This window comes from Histoplasma capsulatum, genomic scaffold (genome assembly GCF_000149585.1).
Source record: "Histoplasma capsulatum NAm1 scaffold_10 genomic scaffold, whole genome shotgun sequence".
Taxonomy (NCBI): Eukaryota; Fungi; Ascomycota; class Eurotiomycetes; order Onygenales; family Ajellomycetaceae; genus Histoplasma; species Histoplasma mississippiense.
In genome coordinates, this window is record NW_001813973.1 from 617,881 (window position 1) to 635,680 (window position 17,800).

Below are 17,800 nucleotides of genomic sequence, written 5' to 3' on the forward strand. Positions count from 1 at the left end.
ATGGGATGTGATTGACGAATTTATATATCAATTCGAGTCGTTTTGCCGGTACCGTAACCGCGTCGCTCGCACTGGGTCAAATGAGGAAGAGGCACAGCTTTTGAAGGAGAACCCGAACACATGGGGCTGCTATTCAGTCCTCAATGTCCTATATTCGCTGATCCAAAGGTCCCAAATCAACGAACAGCTTGCAGCAATCAAGCGCAACGAAGACCCCGCAGCCGTTGCAGGAGAATACGGAAACCGGCCTCTCTACCGAATGCTGGGGTATTTTTCTATCATCGGTCTACTCCGCGTCCACTGCTTGCTTGGCGACTTCAGTCTCGCCCTCAAAACTCTCGATGATATCGAGATGAACAAAAAGGCCATGTTTGCCCGCGTTATGGCCGCCCACTTCACGACGTACTACTACGTAGGCTTCTCCTACATGATGATGCGCCGCTACGCCGACGCCATTCGCATGTTCAGTCACATCCTCGTCTATGTATCCCGCACCAAGAACTTCCAGAAGGGCAGCAACAGCTACGATGCCATCGCCAAGAAGAACGACCAGATGTACGCCCTAATTGCCATCTGCGTCGCATTCCACCCTACCCGTCTTGATGACACCATCCACTCCGCTCTCCGCGAGAAATACGGCGAGCAATTCAACCGCCTCCAGCACGGCGGACCCGAAGCCCTCCCGCTCTTCGAAGAGCTTTTCCGCTCAGCCTGCCCCAAATTCATCAGCCCAACCCCACCAGACTTCGAAAACCCAGCCATGAACGTCGACCCCGTTGACCACCAAACGGCCATCTTCATGGACGAGGTCCGCAACACCCTATACAACCCCACCGTCAAGTCTTACCTCAAGCTCTACACGACGATGGATCTGCAGAAGCTTGCGGGCTTTTTGGACGTGGAGCCGCAGCAGCTGCGCTCATGGCTACTTGTCAATAAGCAGCGCAGCCGACAGATCCGATGGTCGGATGGCGGGCTGTTGGAAGGGGAGGTTGCGAATGCAAATGACCTGGATTATGCTATTGAGGGCGATCTGATTCATATTAGTGAGGCGAAGGCAGGGAGGAGATTGGTGGATTGGTACTTGCGAAATCTGGCAAGGACATATTAAGGAGATTGGCAGTCGTTAGGCAATTCGGGGTATTTTTTATGAAATGATTTTTTTTTTTTTTCCTTTCTTCCCTGGGAAGAGGTTGATTCGGAAAAAAACATGGTTTCTCTCGTCCTGCGCTGTGGATGGGATAACTACGATTTATGCACTGGACGGTCATCTTGTTCCATTTCTGCTCCTTTTGTTTAAGATATCTAATTTTTTAACTTCACCTGGTTGATACGACGTATTGATGGGAAAAGTGACAAGGAAAAGTGGATGCATAGATAGCGGTTGGCATACGTTGACATCTTTGCTTTTTTTTCTCTTGCCAACTCTATTTAAATTTCTCTACCTGAATGGAACGAACTGGGAGCTCCCCGAAAGAAGGAAAGGGGATGGCGAGTGCAATTGAAGGTGGTTATATTTCGTTTTTTTTTTTTTTTTTTTTTTTTTTTTTTTTTTTTTTTTCGTATTGATTTGCTTGACCTCCTTGCTTTCTGCTGTTTGTTCTCTGGGATACAGAAAAATAGGTAAAACATGATTTCTAGTGTGATGTTGTTTTTCTTGTGTCCTATCCATTTACCCATTCCTTGTGCTGTTTCGTCTTCTTTCCCCTGAAGCTTATCATCAAGAACAACTTAACGAATTCTTTTGCCCCATTGTTCATCAACCCTTCCTCTATTTTCCTGCATTGATCCATCTGTGGAGAGTAGTATACAAGAATCAACGATTACAGCACCAGCAGAGCATACTGTTCGATCTCATGGGACTGCTGTTTGACCTACAGATGCTCATTTGAGACAGCAATATTATCTGCTTGTTATATCCCTAACTGAGGTGAATTACCTGCAGATGGAAAAAGATATCATGCGTGTTTTAGGTCTCTTTTGCTTTCCTCATCCACCAGAACTTCTCCACATATAGATAATCTTGCCAAGGATTAGAGTGATTGAATTTGCACTCCATCCATACATACGCTTTCATGCAATATCAAAAATTACTTTGACTGGTTGCAGCAGCCCTACCAAACAAGAGACACAACTAGCTTTGCCTAGCTCTTCGAGCGTTATTTATTTGACGGCTGCTTCTATTTTTACGATTGTTACATAAGTTAACAGCCCCACGGAACGCGAAAATGTTTCCTCTCCTCAAGTCTTGGGGACGACTATGTTTCAGTGCTGGTACACCTTGGGATCAACGAGTCAAGTGCCAACACCATACTCCTGTTACACTCCTCTATGTCATGGCGTAAGTCCACTATAGATCCGTACCGTTTCTTATTCTCCGAGGGAGCTTTATTGGTGTCAAACGGATGTGGAAGGGCGTGATCGCTCCGTTATGTATATTTTCCGTTCTCAATGTGACGAGACTATACGGATTACACGGAACCTCCGTATTGTCCTGCATTGGAGGTTGCAACATGATTATGCCGAATTCCAGCCCGAGCCACTATCAACCTACAAGTGGACAGACTTACCTTCTTCAAAAAATATAATTACCGGACATCGACTCCTCTCGAAAGCAAAAGTACGACTTGATCGGGTTCTTCCCAAAGCCCGTAGTTGCGAGATCTTGTAATCTGTACTCACACTCTTGATAACGCCGTTAGTGGCGGCGGTAACGCGGGTGGTTCCGAAGTGAGTTTTCCGAATAGAAAGCTAAAATTAGCCTCCGGACTTTTTCTGATGACAGGTGAGAACAATATAGACAAGTTTGTCCTCGCAGCTTGGAGCATGAGAGCGATGAGAGGTATTCGATATATGCGGTGATAAGAAGCCTATTCCCACTAAAAGAGGATATAAATTAAAACAGCAGCTCACATATTCGACACTGATCGTCGACAGTTTGCTAGGAGACATATGAAAATTAGATAATATAAATACAAAACCAGGGAGGCCGAGAAGGCAAGGTGCCTCGGGACCGAATAAGTGGGAAAGAATGGGGAGGGAAGAGGAAGTCGAGGGTGGATATTTATCAGCTCTCGATATGTGCACTTGTAACACCGCCGTCCCTAAGCATGAAAAAAATGAATAGGGGACGGTGAGGTCAAATGGGTGATGACACCTAGGTTCTATTCCCCGCGATATGACCCCTGGATAGAAAATAACTCAAGCAGTGCAGCTAGCTGCTGAGCGAAATTGAATATAAGAGAAGAAATTCATGTAACGGTCAGCGTGAGTGAAATGACCCACGCGAATGACAGATAAATTTTGGCACTATGCATGATTTGGCGAATCGAAACAAAACGCGGCCCAAAGTAGTTATCTATTGCATATCCATTGGAATGTAAGTCACAAAAAAATATCACCGCCAATAATAATAATGGCGAAACGCCTTTTTATAGTTGGTATTTTCTACCGATGCTAAAGAAACAAAGGAGTGGAGAGAAACCGTGCAAGATGTACAAAACGGACTCCGACACTCTTCGAAGGGCAGAGATATATGAAATGATGGGTCCGGAGGGCTACGATGGAACGTCGAAACTTGTTCCACAGCCACAGCTACTAGTAGCCCTGGGGTTGTTGGTAATTTTAAATTGGCTTCCTATGAGCTCCATTGTATAGTCAACCGTGCTGCCGCTCAGAAGTTCCAAAGATGCCGAATCCATAACAACTTTCGCTCTGCCACTGGGGGTCTTTCCATCCGATAACGATTCTCCCGAGTCCTCTGGCTCGGCTTCAAAAATTGTATCTTCCTCCGGGTCGATATTAGATTCTGGATCGAGGGTCATCAGGTACTGAAAACCATGGCATCCCCCACTAGATACAGTGACACGGAGATGATCTTGTACAACTCCTTCCGGGATCACTGGTAGAGTAGGTTTCTTTGACGACGGATCCGTTATTTCTCGTAGGCGCTGATAGATAAAAAAGAAATTAGCAACAATACAGAAAAAGAAATGCCCATCAGATCGCAGTAACAGCTGGCAGAGAAGAGAAGGGGTTGTTTTAAAAAAAAAAAAAAAACTGGCAAAAACATACAACAGCCGGGATTCGCTGGTGGTCACCCACCCAACTACTAACCGGCCGGCGAGCGGCTTAAGTATGGCTGAGCGGACGGGAAGCCCTGTTTTCCACTCCCTATGGTCGTATGTGCTTGTTTGTTGCTTGCCAGCTACTTTATAGAGGAATCTATCGCCGGATATGGTCAAAAATGAAAAATGAAAAAAAATTCCGTACCTTCGCTGCACGCGGAGAAATATCAATTGTCAGAGGTTTTCCCTCCTCATCAGTTCGCGGATTCGATACTACCCTCGTTCCCTGTTTCGGTTGTGTCGTCGAGAATGCAGAGAGCTGCCTCGCGGTTCTTCGAAATGCTTGGCTACAACGAGTATTTGGGCGAAATGCGTACGGGTGCAGAAACGGAAGGTATGGCAGGATTGAATATGTCGTCGCCTGGTGTTGAGAAGAAACGGAGTTCGTGGCGATAGAGAGCGCACGGTGGTATTGGCGGACGAAGCTTGCGGAAGGCGATACTTGGCCGCGCGCCAGTCGACAGCATGTGAACGCAAGAATCTGCTGGTTCATGGCTGCCACGGATATGGTGAATAGTCAAGCCACGTAGAATATCCCATTAAAAATGTCCGTTAGAGTAGACATAGGAAATACTTATGTCTAAGGGAGTAAATTGTTTTTATTCTCCCGAACACCGAAGGTTGGATTACTAATGACGGCAAAATACCGCAATGCTACGATTTCCCTGTTCCCTATTGGCTGCAGAGTCACACCGCTTTTCCTCACCCTTACATTAGTCATATCAAAAGCACGACTCGCCCTAAACAGAGGGACGATTGACAGAACCCTTCAGTTCGTCAATGAGGAATAAGAACAATCGCTAACTCCATTGACATTTGGCAGATGCATGTTTTGTGTTTTGTATTTTTCTTTTTCTTTCTTTTTTTTTTTGGTGGGGGTTTGAAAAGCAAATCCTTGCAGAACGCCACAAAAAAAAAAAAAAAAAAAAAAAAAGCATTAGCTAGAACAACCCGCGACTCGGGCTCTCAAATTGCGGCCGCTAAACGGTCCATCCGGACCAAAACTACTCCTCCGACTCGGGAAACCGCCTCAGCATATCCTCAAGTTTATCGAGAGGAGCCTCCAAAAAGCTCACCACAGACTCAAACGTCGTATTTTTGGGAGCATGCGGATGCGCACGAGTTGGCACGAACATTTTGGTCCGCTCGAATTTTTTGGCCAAAGATCTCGACTCGTCTGGCTGGATGACAGACTCCAAAGAAGCTAGGTCCTCATCCTCTTCTTCTTCAATATGTTTATTCAGACGTTCCATGATGCTATCCAGCGTCGGGCGGAACTCCGAATCTTGAGCGGACATTCTCTGGAACTTGTACAGCTGTTCCTTGATCTATTCCGTGTATGGTTGTTGACAAGTTTACAAAAAATTAGCCACTCAAACACCAAACCTTTTATTTTTATTTTTATTTTTTTATTTTTATTTTTTCTTGAAAGAGGGACTGAATTTCTTGGGAAGGTTGAAGGAGATACAAAAGACAGGACGGACCTCTTGGTTTTCTCGGCGATCTTTGTCTGCCATGACCTTCCCATGGTCGATATAGCTTTCCAAAGCCGGGTAGACAACAAGCTCTTCCGCTACGGTATAACGAGCGAGTTCCCACGTAAACTGTCACCGTAAAAGAACCGGAATTAGAAATGTCTGCCAGTCATGTATCGTCAGCAGAACCTACCTTGTTTCCCCAACGGGTGCCCGTGTCTTCGTCTCCCGCTTGGATGATCTTGTCATGATATTCCCGGAGCAACCGGTGGTCCTCCTTGATGGTGTCCGAAATCCTAACCATTTTGAACCGAGTGATGCGTAAAATTAACTAAATATATGCAATTTGCGAATAGGCACCCCAGAGGTATGCAAATCAATGGATTCTGACAGCTGTTGCAAAAATAATAATTCCCCTAGATTAGCAGAAATCGATACTAATAGGGTGTGGTAGGCGAAATCGTGGCAAAGTGGCGAAGATATCTGGGGTGTCGTCATTATGATGTGAGTCCCTGTTGGCGTGCCGTTTAATATTTAAGCTTCAATTGGATTCCCAAATCTAACCTAATGAGCGGTACCCCTTTTGTATAGCTGACAGCTTATGTATGTATGTACAAGTGTGTGAAGAAACAAAAGTAATGGTAAAATGGCAGCCCAGGAAAAGGGGGGATATGTGAGTATAAAAAGGAGAGTAAAGCATTATCGAACTAAGCCAAGGCTTGAAGGAATCCACGACAAAAACAACCAGGCAGGAACCACAGAAATGGAGATAGACCATAGAATCCGCTTCAAGGTTGAATCGCTGCTAAGCACCCCAATGTATGAAATATCTGTCTTATTGAGGCGCAATGTTAAATTCTGTTGTTACATAATAAAACTTGGCATCTCCTTAGTTAACTAGGTAACGAAGTTATTAACTATTAACGTGATGCAAATCGCGACCATCTCAACGCCAAAATTATTACTCCATTCACGTATAAAAGAATTGGTATAATTATGGTGTATACATCATCAAAGCACAAATCTATAATCAGGCCCATAGTTCTCCTCCGCAACGACTAACTGGCCGGTCTCCTCCAGCTGTTGGGCCCTTTCAGCAAGCGTTCCATATCTCCTATCAAGCTCTCGGTTCTTCTTCGCTAGCAGTGTGCTCAACAACAGCGCCAGAAAGCAATTGAAGCCCATAAAGGCTGCGCAAATGACCTGGCCCCGCACATACGACGGCCCGTCAGAGGCAGGGAATATGTTACTCCCCAGAAGTGGACCACATTGGCCTATAAGGTTCATGATGATGATCCCCATCCCACGCCGAGTGTCGGAGCCCTGGTTGTCTTTCACATTGAAAAGAATTCCGATGTTAGCATCTGCGGGTCACGCCGTCTATGAGGAGAGGAGAATGGCATACTAAGAACCCAGGGTAGGATATTCGCGATGCACGGAAAGACACCACTGGCGGCCATCCACACGCCGATATATCTCGAAGAAACAGCTGAACACGTAGCAAGCAATATATACCCGGTACACCCCACAATTGACAAGAATGCAATCATCAAGCCTCTTTGCTGGTAGCGATCCGCGATCCATGGAGTGAAAACACTGGTCAGGAAGGAGAGGAAATAAGGAGGCGCGGACAATCCCTGAGCGTTGATCGACGTGTATCCCATGTCTCTCAGGATTGATGGTAGAAACACAGGGAGAGACGAATAGCTGACATTGCAGCTGAAATACATGAGCTGCATTCCGAAGTTAGCACAGGGAACGTGAGGCACCATTTTTAGAGAGAAAGTTTACATACAGCTACCAGCCACGATTTGACATCCAAAAGTGTCTCCCCGATATCCTTCCAGCTCACTCCGCCGATACGATCGACTGCACCGACTTGCCTCAGTGCTCTAGCTCTAGCAACGGCTTTCTCCTCTTCATTTAAGAATTTAGCCTTGGCTGGCGAATCAGGAAGAAAACGGAGGACAACAGGCACCATTAATATGGTTGGTATCCCCTCAACAAGGAACAAGAGCCTCCAGCTGGCGAGCTTTGTATGGGACGACGTAATCCCATATGCCAATGCCCCGGCGAAGGTACTTGCAAGTGGAGCAGCAGAGACGAACAAGCCACAGCGCAGCCCTAACTCATGACGTCGGTAGAAGCAGGAGAGAAGAAACGGAATGCCCGGGCCAAAGCCTGCCTCTGTGACGCCCAGCAGAAACCTAAGCCCCATTTCTGCCTTCCATGAGAAAACTGCCGCCTGGCAAGTCGCAATGATGCCCCTATGATCACCGACGAATGTCACCAAAAAAGCACCGTTAAAATGATCAGGGACATTTGAAAGACAAACCATCCTAACACAGTAAATGCAGCCCACTTGTGCGGAGGAACGATCTTCCACATTAACCCCTGGAACTGGAAAGCCAGGTACGAGATATAGAAGATGGTCAGAAGCCATTCGTAGCGGTTGCCATCCAGTTGCAAGTCCTCTTCCATTCCTGCGAGGCGTGCATTGCCGATATTGGATCGATCCAAAAAACTCAGTAGATCTTAATATGATTCAGGCTCCTTTAGTAAATCCCCAACAGATTATTATTATTATTATTATTATTATTGTTTTTTTTTTTTTTTTTTTTTCATTTTCGAATATGGGATGGGGTTATTTCTCCCTTACACAGAAACCCAAGAAGGGTTGGTACCCTCTGGTCAAGCTTTCTCACCACCCGCCTCTCAATGACCGGGTCAATCTGGCCATATGCGCTAGGCCCCGCATCCTCTCTGTGTGGTTTGGTGCTCGTTATTTCTGGATCTGGATCCAGAGCATCAGCGATACCACGCCGGGGTGCGAGAAGAGGTTGAGTGTTCATCACAAAATAATCCTGGCAAGATCCTCCTCCCCGACAACAGATGCAGGTATCGGAAAAAGAATTCCCAAGCAAGGGAGGCCGCGATCTGGCTTTCAATAAATATCTGCTGGAAAACTAGTCAGGTGGGTCTGTCTGATAAGCAGCAGATCGTTGCATTGTTCACGCGATCGACCAAGATATGCAATCCTCCGCTCGCTATTGGGCCCTGCATATGTAGTAGTGAGGTTGATAAGATCCTGGCACTGGCTATTTGCTACTTGAGCACATTGGCAAATGAAGCCACCAAATGCTCAACCTCCTGGACCAGCGTGAGCACGAGCTTTCCACGGTCAATGTCGTCCAACATTCCCGTGGATTCGCGATAGGTAGTTCAACTGGTAGGACTGAGAACGTTGAATTGCCGTGGAGTGACTAAATTAGCGAAACCGTTATGCGCGGATACAGGCTTGAGCTGAGCAGCCCCGGACAAATCGGGGAGGAGATTGAAGCAAATAGTTCAAACTTCCACAACTCGTAGAAAGGAAACCATTCCACATGTGAATATCTTTCCGGTTGCTTGATACAACCAGGTGGAAAACCTGTTGTAGAGGTGCTGTTTGGCCGTGGGTGTTGAGTTTGTACAGTACCCTACCAGATAGAAGTCTAATTATATTTCCGTTTAGTTGTCCCTTGTCCGTTCGAATCTTATTTAGCACTGGCAGGACTTCTGACCACCATCCCATTACAAACGGAAGGAGTCTATTACCATGCACCGAACAGTCCGTTTGCACAAGAAGGCCTCCGAACTTATCGGTTTTGAAACTCGGCGATGTGGGAGTTCTACCCCATAATTCAGATTTACCAGCCGCACTCCTCGTTGTATTGCTTACAATTCTTTATCCCTCATAACTACATATGTTCCTTCGCCTGTATGCAAGCAAGGTTCATCGTACCCACCCGAGCTGAGTTCGCTGTGCTATGTACGGGTCATCTTTGAGGAAAAACATCCCGGCGCACCGATCAAGAAAAGGCAGCACCCAGGCAGCCTCCAAATTTCTCCATTGGACCAGGAATGTCACAAAATACCTCAGTGATTGTGACTGGATACCAGTATCGACGAGAGATGCCTGAGAATCAATGATGAGAGCGCTGTTGAATACTGTCAGGTATACCTCATCCGCGATTCTCAGGCATACAACCAGGGTCCAGCGCAGAGATAAGCTTCGAACGATGGATCTTAGTCCCCAGTAATCCGTACTTCGTTGCGTAGTTGCAGGAGCGGGTTACAGTTACAGGCGGGCATGGTTAGAGCAAATAACACACACATAACAGCTCAAAACACTAAATGCTCAACATACTTAGATCCGAAAGATATCGCAATATGGAGCATAAGACTATAATAGCTCTTCTCTTTCTGTTTTGGATATATATGTGATAAGAATGCTCACAGTGGAAGTTCTATGTTTAGCAACCATGCATGTACGCCATCGTTTCTATGACGTTTATCGGAAATTTCTTGCCAGCCCTCCTAGTGTGCACTTCCTCCCCACCTCCCCGGTGCATTCCCCGGCGCATATACTCCGTAGTTCGTCGTTCATCTCAGCCAACCATCTGGGGAGGTGTGTGAGACGGGGAAAATGGACGCCGAGAACTACAAAAGCAAGTGATCTATAAAGGATGGTGACGCCACCCTCAGGATTGAGTAGTTCGCATATCATCTCAACCAACTAGTTATATAGATCTTCACGAGAACCTCCACACATATAGAACCATTTAGTCTCACGATATCTCACCATCTCGCCAACCCATTTAATCAACTGAATCATGTCCTCTGCCCTTGTGGAAATAGACGCTCTTGAAGCCCTCGTCATCGTCGACAATGATCTTGACCTCATGTCCCCGCCTGCTCCGGGCCCTGTCAAGGTCTCTCGGCTCCTGGGTGAAATCGGCCTGACCTCTCCCCACCACGTGCATGATAGGGCGGAGGCGACGAAGGAGTTTCGCCTCGAGGATGTGTGCTGTTCTGCACACGGATTGTCTGTTCTGCTTGTAAGCTACTAACCGCATCGTTCACCGCCCACCGTCCCACCGCCCGGGGTTTTCATGCGTGCGTAACAAGGTGGGTTTCTATGGCGGTTCTAAACTAGCTGGTTTCTAATGCCACATCTGTTTGAATTGCCTGTCTAGACTGCCGTAAAAGGGAATGAGCGTCGGACGCTGCTTTTTGATACAGGCCCTACGGAAAAGTCCTGGGAGATGAACGCGGAACGATTAAAACTAGATTTGTCTTCCGTGGAATGCATCCAGCTTTCTCATTGGCATCGGGATCACTCGGGTGGGTGCCTTTTCGTCTTTTTATTTATTTTATTTTTTTTCAAGGTTGCCTAGGAACTAAATTGCCCAACACGCAGGCGGCATGCTCAAGGCCATCCAGATGATCAAGGAAGCAAAGACCAAGAAAGGATCATCAAGCGATGATCTTGTTGTAGACCTGCATCCATCCCGGCCAGATTATCGAGGTATCCGCCTGCCCAGCGAAATCGTGTCGTTGGAAGCCGATCCAACCTTCGAGGAAATAGAACAGGCCGGCGCGAAAGTAGAGAAGCACAGTGAAGCTCATACCGTTTTGGACAACATGTTCCTTATCTCGGGGGAAATCCCGCGCGAGACGGAATATGAGACAGGGTTGAAATTTGGAGTTCGGTTCCACAAAGACAGCGGGAAGTGGGAGAGCGATGAGCTGATTAATGACGAGCGGTTTCTCGCATGTAATATCAAAGGTCTGCTATCCTTTTCCACGGGTATCGGTTGTGGTAGTTGTGCTTTGCCTTGGAATCTCCTCGCGGCTGCTAACCTGACGATATCTGCAGGGAAAGGAATCGTGGTATTTAGCGGGTGTAGCCACGCTGGCATTGTAAACGCAACAAGACATGCCGTTGACTTGGCTGGCAAGGGCAACCCGGTATACGCCGTTTTTGGAGGTTACCATTTGTCGATGAGCGAAAAGGCTCACTTGGATGCCACTGTGCAAGATCTCAAGTTGTTAGATCCCAAGGTGTTATTGCCCGGCCATTGTTCTGGGTGGAGAGTCAAATTTGAGATTGAAAAAGAAATGCCAGGCCGCTTGGTGCCATCATCTGTTGGCTTCAGACTGGCGTTTTAGGCCGTATAGATTTGCCAGAGGTTGTGTGGTTTCTATTTAAATTCCATAAGACATCTTATCTACGGAATCATACATACTGTAGCCCCCATTGCATGTACAGTTTTTTTGACTGGTGGTTCCAGTGCCAAATTTAAGCCACTTACTTGGAGTAGTTAGATAGAATCTTGACCCCAAATGTGCACTGTTCATGTTGCTGAGACAGCCTCACCACCCCAAGATAAGGCTACCCCGAAGGGTTTCGGGTTAGAATTACGCTATCAGAGTTAGTTAGCTGTGTGGAGAGAGGTATCCCTCTCTGCTCACTATAAAGCCTTCCAGGCACGGCAGCGGCGGTCCCCTCAGGGAACCACACTATAGCCCCACCATGAATGGCCATACGTCGGGCCAGAAGTGGATGCGCAGCTCGGAAAAAATCCTTTGCAATGAGCTGAGTCTTCTCAAGAGTTGCCACCTGGATTCTGTTTTCTCTCTCTCTCTGTGTACATAGAAATCTCTCCAGCGTAGCACGTCTCCATGCCCTTCGGGAGGCTTCTGAAACACGGGCGCTGCCCGTGTTTTCTCCGGGACGTTAAACCTATACATACATACATACATACATAGCTGTGTGGAAACGGCCCAAGAAATGTGGATGAGATTGATCCCATGGAACTCAGGCCGAAAATTCACGCTTAAAGTCGGCAACGGATCACCGACCTCATCTAACACGCAATCTGTATATATAACAGAGACAGCATCTCGAAGGTCCTAGCACGGTGATTCAATTAATGTTTAGTGAACGAACGACTTAGGCTCAGGAACCGCAAATCCCCAAACGCCAAAACGGCTGCTTCAGGATACGATGCTGACCCTGCAAAGCTCCCCCGCCTTTCCATGGGAGGAAGATATGAACGCGGAGAAGAGGGAATTCGCAGAGTCGCTGGACACAAAGGACTCTCTTGCGCATTTTCGAGAGCAATTCATCATCCCAACGACGCAAGATTTGACTAGAAAAACGATCATCCCCAGTGCGAATGGTAACCAGCTCCCAAAACTCCCAGCGGCTCCCCAGCAAGCGTCTACAATTTTTCTCCCTTCCACACCAGCACACGAAAATCAAGACCTTCTAACACCACCTCAAAGAAGATAAATCCACTTACTCGCGATGCACGTATCTCTGTGGCAATTCTCTGGGTCTCCAGCCGAAGAGCACCCGAACATATGTTGATAGGTTCCTGCAAACCTGGGCCACGAAGGGGGTGTTGGGCCACTTCACGCCACATGAAGATGAGCTCACAGCTCCCTTCGTCGATATGGATACAAGGGCAGCAGATTTGATGGCGCCAGTCGTGGGCGCCCTGCCGAGCGAGGTAGCCGTTATGGACACGTTAACGACGAACCTGCATCTGCTCATGGCGAGCTTCTATCGTCCAACGGCGGAGAAATATAAGATTATCTTGGAGGGGAAGGCGTTTCCTAGCGACCATGTAGGCAAAGAAAGAAAGAAAGAAAGAAAGGCGGGGATTGGAGGGAATTTGAAAATACAATCCATTTACTTAGCAATGATATTCGTTAAAAGTCTAACTAACCTTTCTCTGGCAGTTCGCCGTTGAATCCCAAATCCGACACCACAACCTGGATCCCAACGATGCTATGATCCTCATTGAGCCAGAGGACCCCTGCAATCCACTGCTCTCCACTGAAAAGATCATCTCTGTCATCAATGCCCATGCTGCAAGCACTGCCCTAATCCTTCTACCAGCCATCCAGTATTACACCGGTCAATACTTCGACGTCGCAAAATCACCGCCCACGCACACTCGAAGAACATTGCCATTGGCTGGGACTGCGCGCATGCTGCCGGCAACGTCGAGCTGAAATTGCATGACTGGAATGTCGATTTTGCTGCATGGTGCACCTACAAGTACTTGAATTCCGGCCCCGGTGCGATGGGCGCTCTGTTCGTACATGAACGACATGGAATCGTGGATACAAATACTTCGCTAGGGGGCCCGGGTTACAGGCCGCGCTTATCGGGATGGTGGGGAGGGGACAAGGACACCAGGTTCGAGATGGATAACAGTACGATAAATCTCTCCAACCCTTTGCACCTTTTCCACCCCCTTCCCATTGAACTTCTCGCCCCCAAACCCCAGGCCCCCTAAACAAGAATAAGAAACAAGGCCAAGTACACTAAACAAACATCAAATCAAATAATAGGATTCAAACCCCGCACCGGCGCGGCAGGCTTCCAGCTCTCCAACCCCTCCGCCCTCGACCTCTCCGCCGTACTCGCCTCTCTCGAGATATTCTCCGCAGCCACCATGCCCGCCGTACGACAGAAATCCATACAGCTAACCGCCTACTTGGAGCATCTCCTGCTAAAGGCCTGTCCGCAGCAGGAATCAGGTCCCAAGCTTTTCTCCATAATCACTCCCTCCAACCCAATGTGGCGAGGCGCGCAGCTCAGCGTCCTGCTACGTGGGGATATATTAGACGGTGTCTTTTCACGGCTGCTGGATAGTGGGATTGTGGTGGATGAGCGCAAGCCGAATGTGATTCGTGTGGCGCCGGCACCGCTATATAATACCTTTGTGGATGTGTGGAACTTCGTGCAGATATTTGTGAAGGCATGCGAGGAGACAGAGAGGCAGGCTGCTGAGCAGGGGAAGTAGGTATAAAGATTATAAATGAGATTTTGTAATGAAAGGTGGATGGGAAGGTAGATACATGGATCGATATATATATATATATATTAAGCCTGGCTATGTATAGACCAAAACTGGAAAGTAAGATCACAAAGGTGAATTATACTCGTAAGGGAGGGCTGGAAGAAAAGCCGTACTATGAAGCGTGATACACTGTTGAAAATAAAAAATGAAAATGAAAAGAAAATGCTTGTCCCTGCTTTACATACCGTATAATCCAATATTGATGAGAGGTATCGCGTTCGCCACCAGGTGAAATGGGACTAAAGTCCAAAAACCGCAGGGTATCCAAGTGCAAGCCCGATGCCTGTCCCCATCCAATCCAAAATGGTCTTTCCTGCTTGTATCTCCACAGCTTTCCATCCAGTTTCAAATGAGAAGTAACTCTCCCGTCGCGGCTCCACCAGCAACACCAGGCTGATATGCCTGCTGCTGGTTCTGATTAACCACATACTGGGTCTGTGGTGCACCGCCCCCTCCAACGCCGTTGTTGAGGTTCAAAGCCGCCATCTGCTGGGTTCCGGTAGTAGCGAAATATTCATCCGCAGCACTAACAGCAGCGGCGAGGCCACCTTTGCCAGAGGTAGTGGATGTAGCAGCGTCGGACGTGATATTACGACTCTGTTGGAACGACAAAGAGAGATCTCCAGCATGGTCTGGTGGCGGTCTTTGCAACGCGGGACTTGGAGTTAGACGCTTGGGTCTCGCGCTGCGGAAGACGTGTTGGACAGGCTTCAGGTAGACAGTTGCGAGGGTTCCGACGTTTAGACAGAGTTCTTCGAGGGAGGCAGGGTTCAGCTTTTCGCTCTCTGCGGTTATAGGGGGTTTTTCGCCCATTACAATGTTTCGTGCAGCGTTGGGGTCCGTGGAAAGGAGTCTCCAGTACATATAACCTCGATCACGGAGGTCTGGGTCATCGGTTTCTTCAGTACACCATTTAAGGACCTGTGGGACAAGTTGTTGGCCTTTTGTTGGGCGTTGGATAAAGAGTTTCACCGTAGCGGTGAGAAGGGCGAGCTGCACCTCGACTGTTTCGTCATGGAAGGTTGCGAGATAATCTTGGAGAAACCCGTCTGAGTTTTCGATACGGTCAGCATATTGGCCAATGATCCAGATAACTGCGGCTTTGGCCTCGGGTTCGTCCAGCTCGTCGATATTCTGGATAATAGTGCCGATGATCCCCTCATATTGATTTGGGTATTTTCGAAATATATTTTTGATCACTACTGTGGCCTCCTGAACGATGTAGGGGATTTTTGCATTGACCAAATCGATCAGCGTTTCAATACATTGCCTCGCAGCGGATTCGATCTTGATTGCTAATTTACCAATCGCGCGAACAGCTTTGCGAACGAAATGGACGTCGATCTCAGTAGCATATCTAATTAGAGTCAATCATGTAAATCAACTATCAGCTACCAAGGTTAGAACCGGGAATCGCTTACTCTCTCAACTCTGTCAATACAACAGAAATATTTTCTTTGGTTGCTAGCATAAATATCAACTCTAGTTTCGTCACTTTGACATAAATAGGGTCATTGTATTTGCAAAAGAACACACGGATATCGTTCCGCAACACTTCGGGTCGCCTCTGCAATATCAAGATGGCATTTCGCAGTGCGAGGTACTGAACCTCTGGGCCCTTGGATAGTAGGGTGACTAAGGGTGGAGAAAGCTTTCGTGAGAGTGAGGTGATCTGTTTTTCGTCGGATATATAGTTCGTCAAATAAAGGATGACGCGAATAGCGGTCAAAACAACGGCTGCATTAGAATGCGACAGACGAGGCGCGATTCTCTCGGCCAAGAGAAGCGCCTCTGCTGATTCCTGCGGGACGTAAGCCATTAATGCTTCTAAAATGTAGGTTTGGCCCCATCTGAAGTTGTTAGCGCTCGTGTATAAAAAATCTCCTATCTCCGGTTGATAAAATGCACATACTCGGAACAATCTGGGAGGATGGAAACTATTTTGGATGCACTTTTATAATCGATCGTAAGATGAATAGACTCGCTGCGTTCCCACAGGTCAGTCAATGCAGCCAAAGCACTCGATACGACAGTCGGGTTATCGTCCTTGAGCATTTCATTCAATCGAAGGATCAAGTCGGATTTCTCCACGAGTCGCGGGCTATGATCGTAGAGCTTTGCAACACAAAAGGCAGCTGCCTTCCTGACATACGGGTCGTCGTCTTTCAATAGGTATTTGAGAGGCTGGACTGCCGCTTCTACAAATTTGGGGACGTGAATATAAGATATCGTCCGCAAGGCAAGAGCCCGCACGAGGGGATTCGAATCTTCCATATCCTGCCAGCTGCTGTTAGTCTCCAGCCCTAACAAACGTACAACTCTCTTTCTCAGATTCCATACATTGATCAAAATTGGCAAGGCGTCGAGAGCCACTTCTGGTCTCGATTTGGCATAGTTGACGAGAAACAAAAAGCACCTGTTTCCAGCTTATCAGCTCCATATATCAACACCAAATAGGTCAAACCCCAGCCTCCAAGTTTTGTAATCTGCCTTACATTTTCTTAATTTCCAAGCTCGGAATATTCATACAGGCAATCACGTCTGGGAACAGCGCAACCATATCGTTATTGCTCATGGTCATATTAGCGACGATCTTCTTCAGCGCAATCTTCTTCGCAGAGTGGTTTCGATCCTTCTTGCCACCGCTGTTAAGTTCCTGGCGGAGCTCCGCAACTTTGCCCTGCGAACGATAGGTAGAGTGTGAGCCTGAGGACACAAATAGAGGGGTGAAGACGACCATTTGGAAAAGAAAGGTGAAATGAATCCCAGAAATCGAGTTTCTAAGGAACTATCACAATAGGGGAAGGAACTAGGTGTGGGCGACAATGCTTATGGGTATGATCCACACTGGCCGACAAACGGCAATGATAGCGCATTCAACAAGCAGTACAAGGAATCCCTGAATCGGCTCGCGATAGCGGTCCGTCGAAACAGATCTTGACCGATTCATATGTGGTGGGCAATAGAGATGCACAGAGGGGGCCAGATAAGCGAGCAGAGGGCAAAAGGGACATACCCTCGCGAACAGCTTCGCATCTCCCCCGCCGGAACTCATCTTGACTTAGTTAATCTTCAAAGCCTGCTAACGGTCTCATCCGTCAAAGCAGGGTGACTTCCGGGGAAATAACGCGATCACATGGAACGTCTTCTGTTGGTGGAAATCTGCAGGGTGGTGATCAGGGTGCCCATTTCTCAGCCATGATCGTAGAAGCAGCCAATTCGAAAGAGGAAGGTGTATATAAGTTAGAATAAAGGACGGCGAGGTTGAGGGGATGGCTGAAGAGTGGTTGAGGTTGGTCGGGAGGTTAGAGGTTGTTGTCAGGAGGCGGGAGGTTGACTTGGGAGAAATGAATCAACGAGAGAGCCTTTCAGCTTCGACCTCTCACCTTCCAATTATCTAATAGCTACATAATAACTGCGACTCCCAAAACCGAACCAGCGCGCCGTCCTGCCAGTAACTGATTCCTTCAGTTAAAATACCGGAAGACATTTGAAT

General features: G+C 47.5%; 8 protein-coding genes across 8 annotated transcripts in view; 4 read left to right on the forward strand and 4 right to left on the reverse strand.

The window, feature by feature from the left end:
• HCAG_08080 (conserved hypothetical protein) overlaps positions 1-1,111 on the forward strand; it is a gene marked incomplete at both ends in the record, with an annotated part of 1,577 nt that extends 466 nt beyond the window's left edge. The window contains one exon of the mRNA XM_001536921.1: positions 195-1,111. Coding sequence (XP_001536971.1) covers positions 195-1,111 — 917 coding nt within the window. The remainder of the gene's footprint in view (positions 1-194) is intronic.
• A 2,446-nt stretch (positions 1,112-3,557) lies between these two features.
• On the reverse strand, positions 3,558-4,620 carry HCAG_08081 (predicted protein; the record flags this gene model as incomplete). Its single annotated transcript, XM_001536922.1, has 3 exons — positions 3,558-3,950; positions 4,101-4,224; positions 4,445-4,620. The coding sequence occupies 3 exons, from the start codon at positions 4,618-4,620 to the stop codon at positions 3,558-3,560; spliced, it is 693 nt and encodes a 230-aa protein (XP_001536972.1).
• Positions 4,621-5,131: 511 nt separating this feature from the next.
• HCAG_08082 (conserved hypothetical protein) lies at positions 5,132-5,906 on the reverse strand (the record flags this gene model as incomplete). Its single annotated transcript, XM_001536923.1, has 3 exons — positions 5,132-5,455; positions 5,612-5,731; positions 5,796-5,906. 3 exons carry the CDS (start codon positions 5,904-5,906, stop codon positions 5,132-5,134), a joined length of 555 nt encoding a protein of 184 aa, XP_001536973.1.
• A 707-nt stretch (positions 5,907-6,613) lies between these two features.
• On the reverse strand, positions 6,614-8,454 carry HCAG_08083 (predicted protein; the record flags this gene model as incomplete). Its single annotated transcript, XM_001536924.1, has 5 exons — positions 6,614-6,933; positions 7,008-7,335; positions 7,398-7,869; positions 7,938-8,136; positions 8,262-8,454. The coding sequence occupies 5 exons, from the start codon at positions 8,452-8,454 to the stop codon at positions 6,614-6,616; spliced, it is 1,512 nt and encodes a 503-aa protein (XP_001536974.1).
• Positions 8,455-10,326: 1,872 nt separating this feature from the next.
• Positions 10,327-11,596, forward strand: HCAG_08084 (predicted protein; the record flags this gene model as incomplete). The annotated part of the gene is made up of 3 exons (XM_001536925.1): positions 10,327-10,482; positions 10,621-10,768; positions 10,845-11,596. 3 exons carry the CDS (start codon positions 10,327-10,329, stop codon positions 11,594-11,596), a joined length of 1,056 nt encoding a protein of 351 aa, XP_001536975.1.
• Positions 11,597-12,434: 838 nt separating this feature from the next.
• Positions 12,435-13,450, forward strand: HCAG_08085 (hypothetical protein; the record flags this gene model as incomplete). Its single annotated transcript, XM_001536926.1, has 3 exons — positions 12,435-12,609; positions 12,716-13,059; positions 13,175-13,450. The coding sequence occupies 3 exons, from the start codon at positions 12,435-12,437 to the stop codon at positions 13,448-13,450; spliced, it is 795 nt and encodes a 264-aa protein (XP_001536976.1).
• Positions 13,451-13,896: 446 nt separating this feature from the next.
• Positions 13,897-14,429, forward strand: HCAG_08086 (hypothetical protein; the record flags this gene model as incomplete). The annotated part of the gene is made up of 2 exons (XM_001536927.1): positions 13,897-14,243; positions 14,348-14,429. 2 exons carry the CDS (start codon positions 13,897-13,899, stop codon positions 14,427-14,429), a joined length of 429 nt encoding a protein of 142 aa, XP_001536977.1.
• A 220-nt stretch (positions 14,430-14,649) lies between these two features.
• Positions 14,650-17,359, reverse strand: HCAG_08087 (conserved hypothetical protein; the record flags this gene model as incomplete). Its single annotated transcript, XM_001536928.1, has 7 exons — positions 14,650-15,661; positions 15,726-16,154; positions 16,217-16,405; positions 16,457-16,581; positions 16,621-16,720; positions 16,800-16,984; positions 17,321-17,359. The coding sequence occupies 7 exons, from the start codon at positions 17,357-17,359 to the stop codon at positions 14,650-14,652; spliced, it is 2,079 nt and encodes a 692-aa protein (XP_001536978.1).
• Positions 17,360-17,800: the final 441 nt, after the last annotated feature.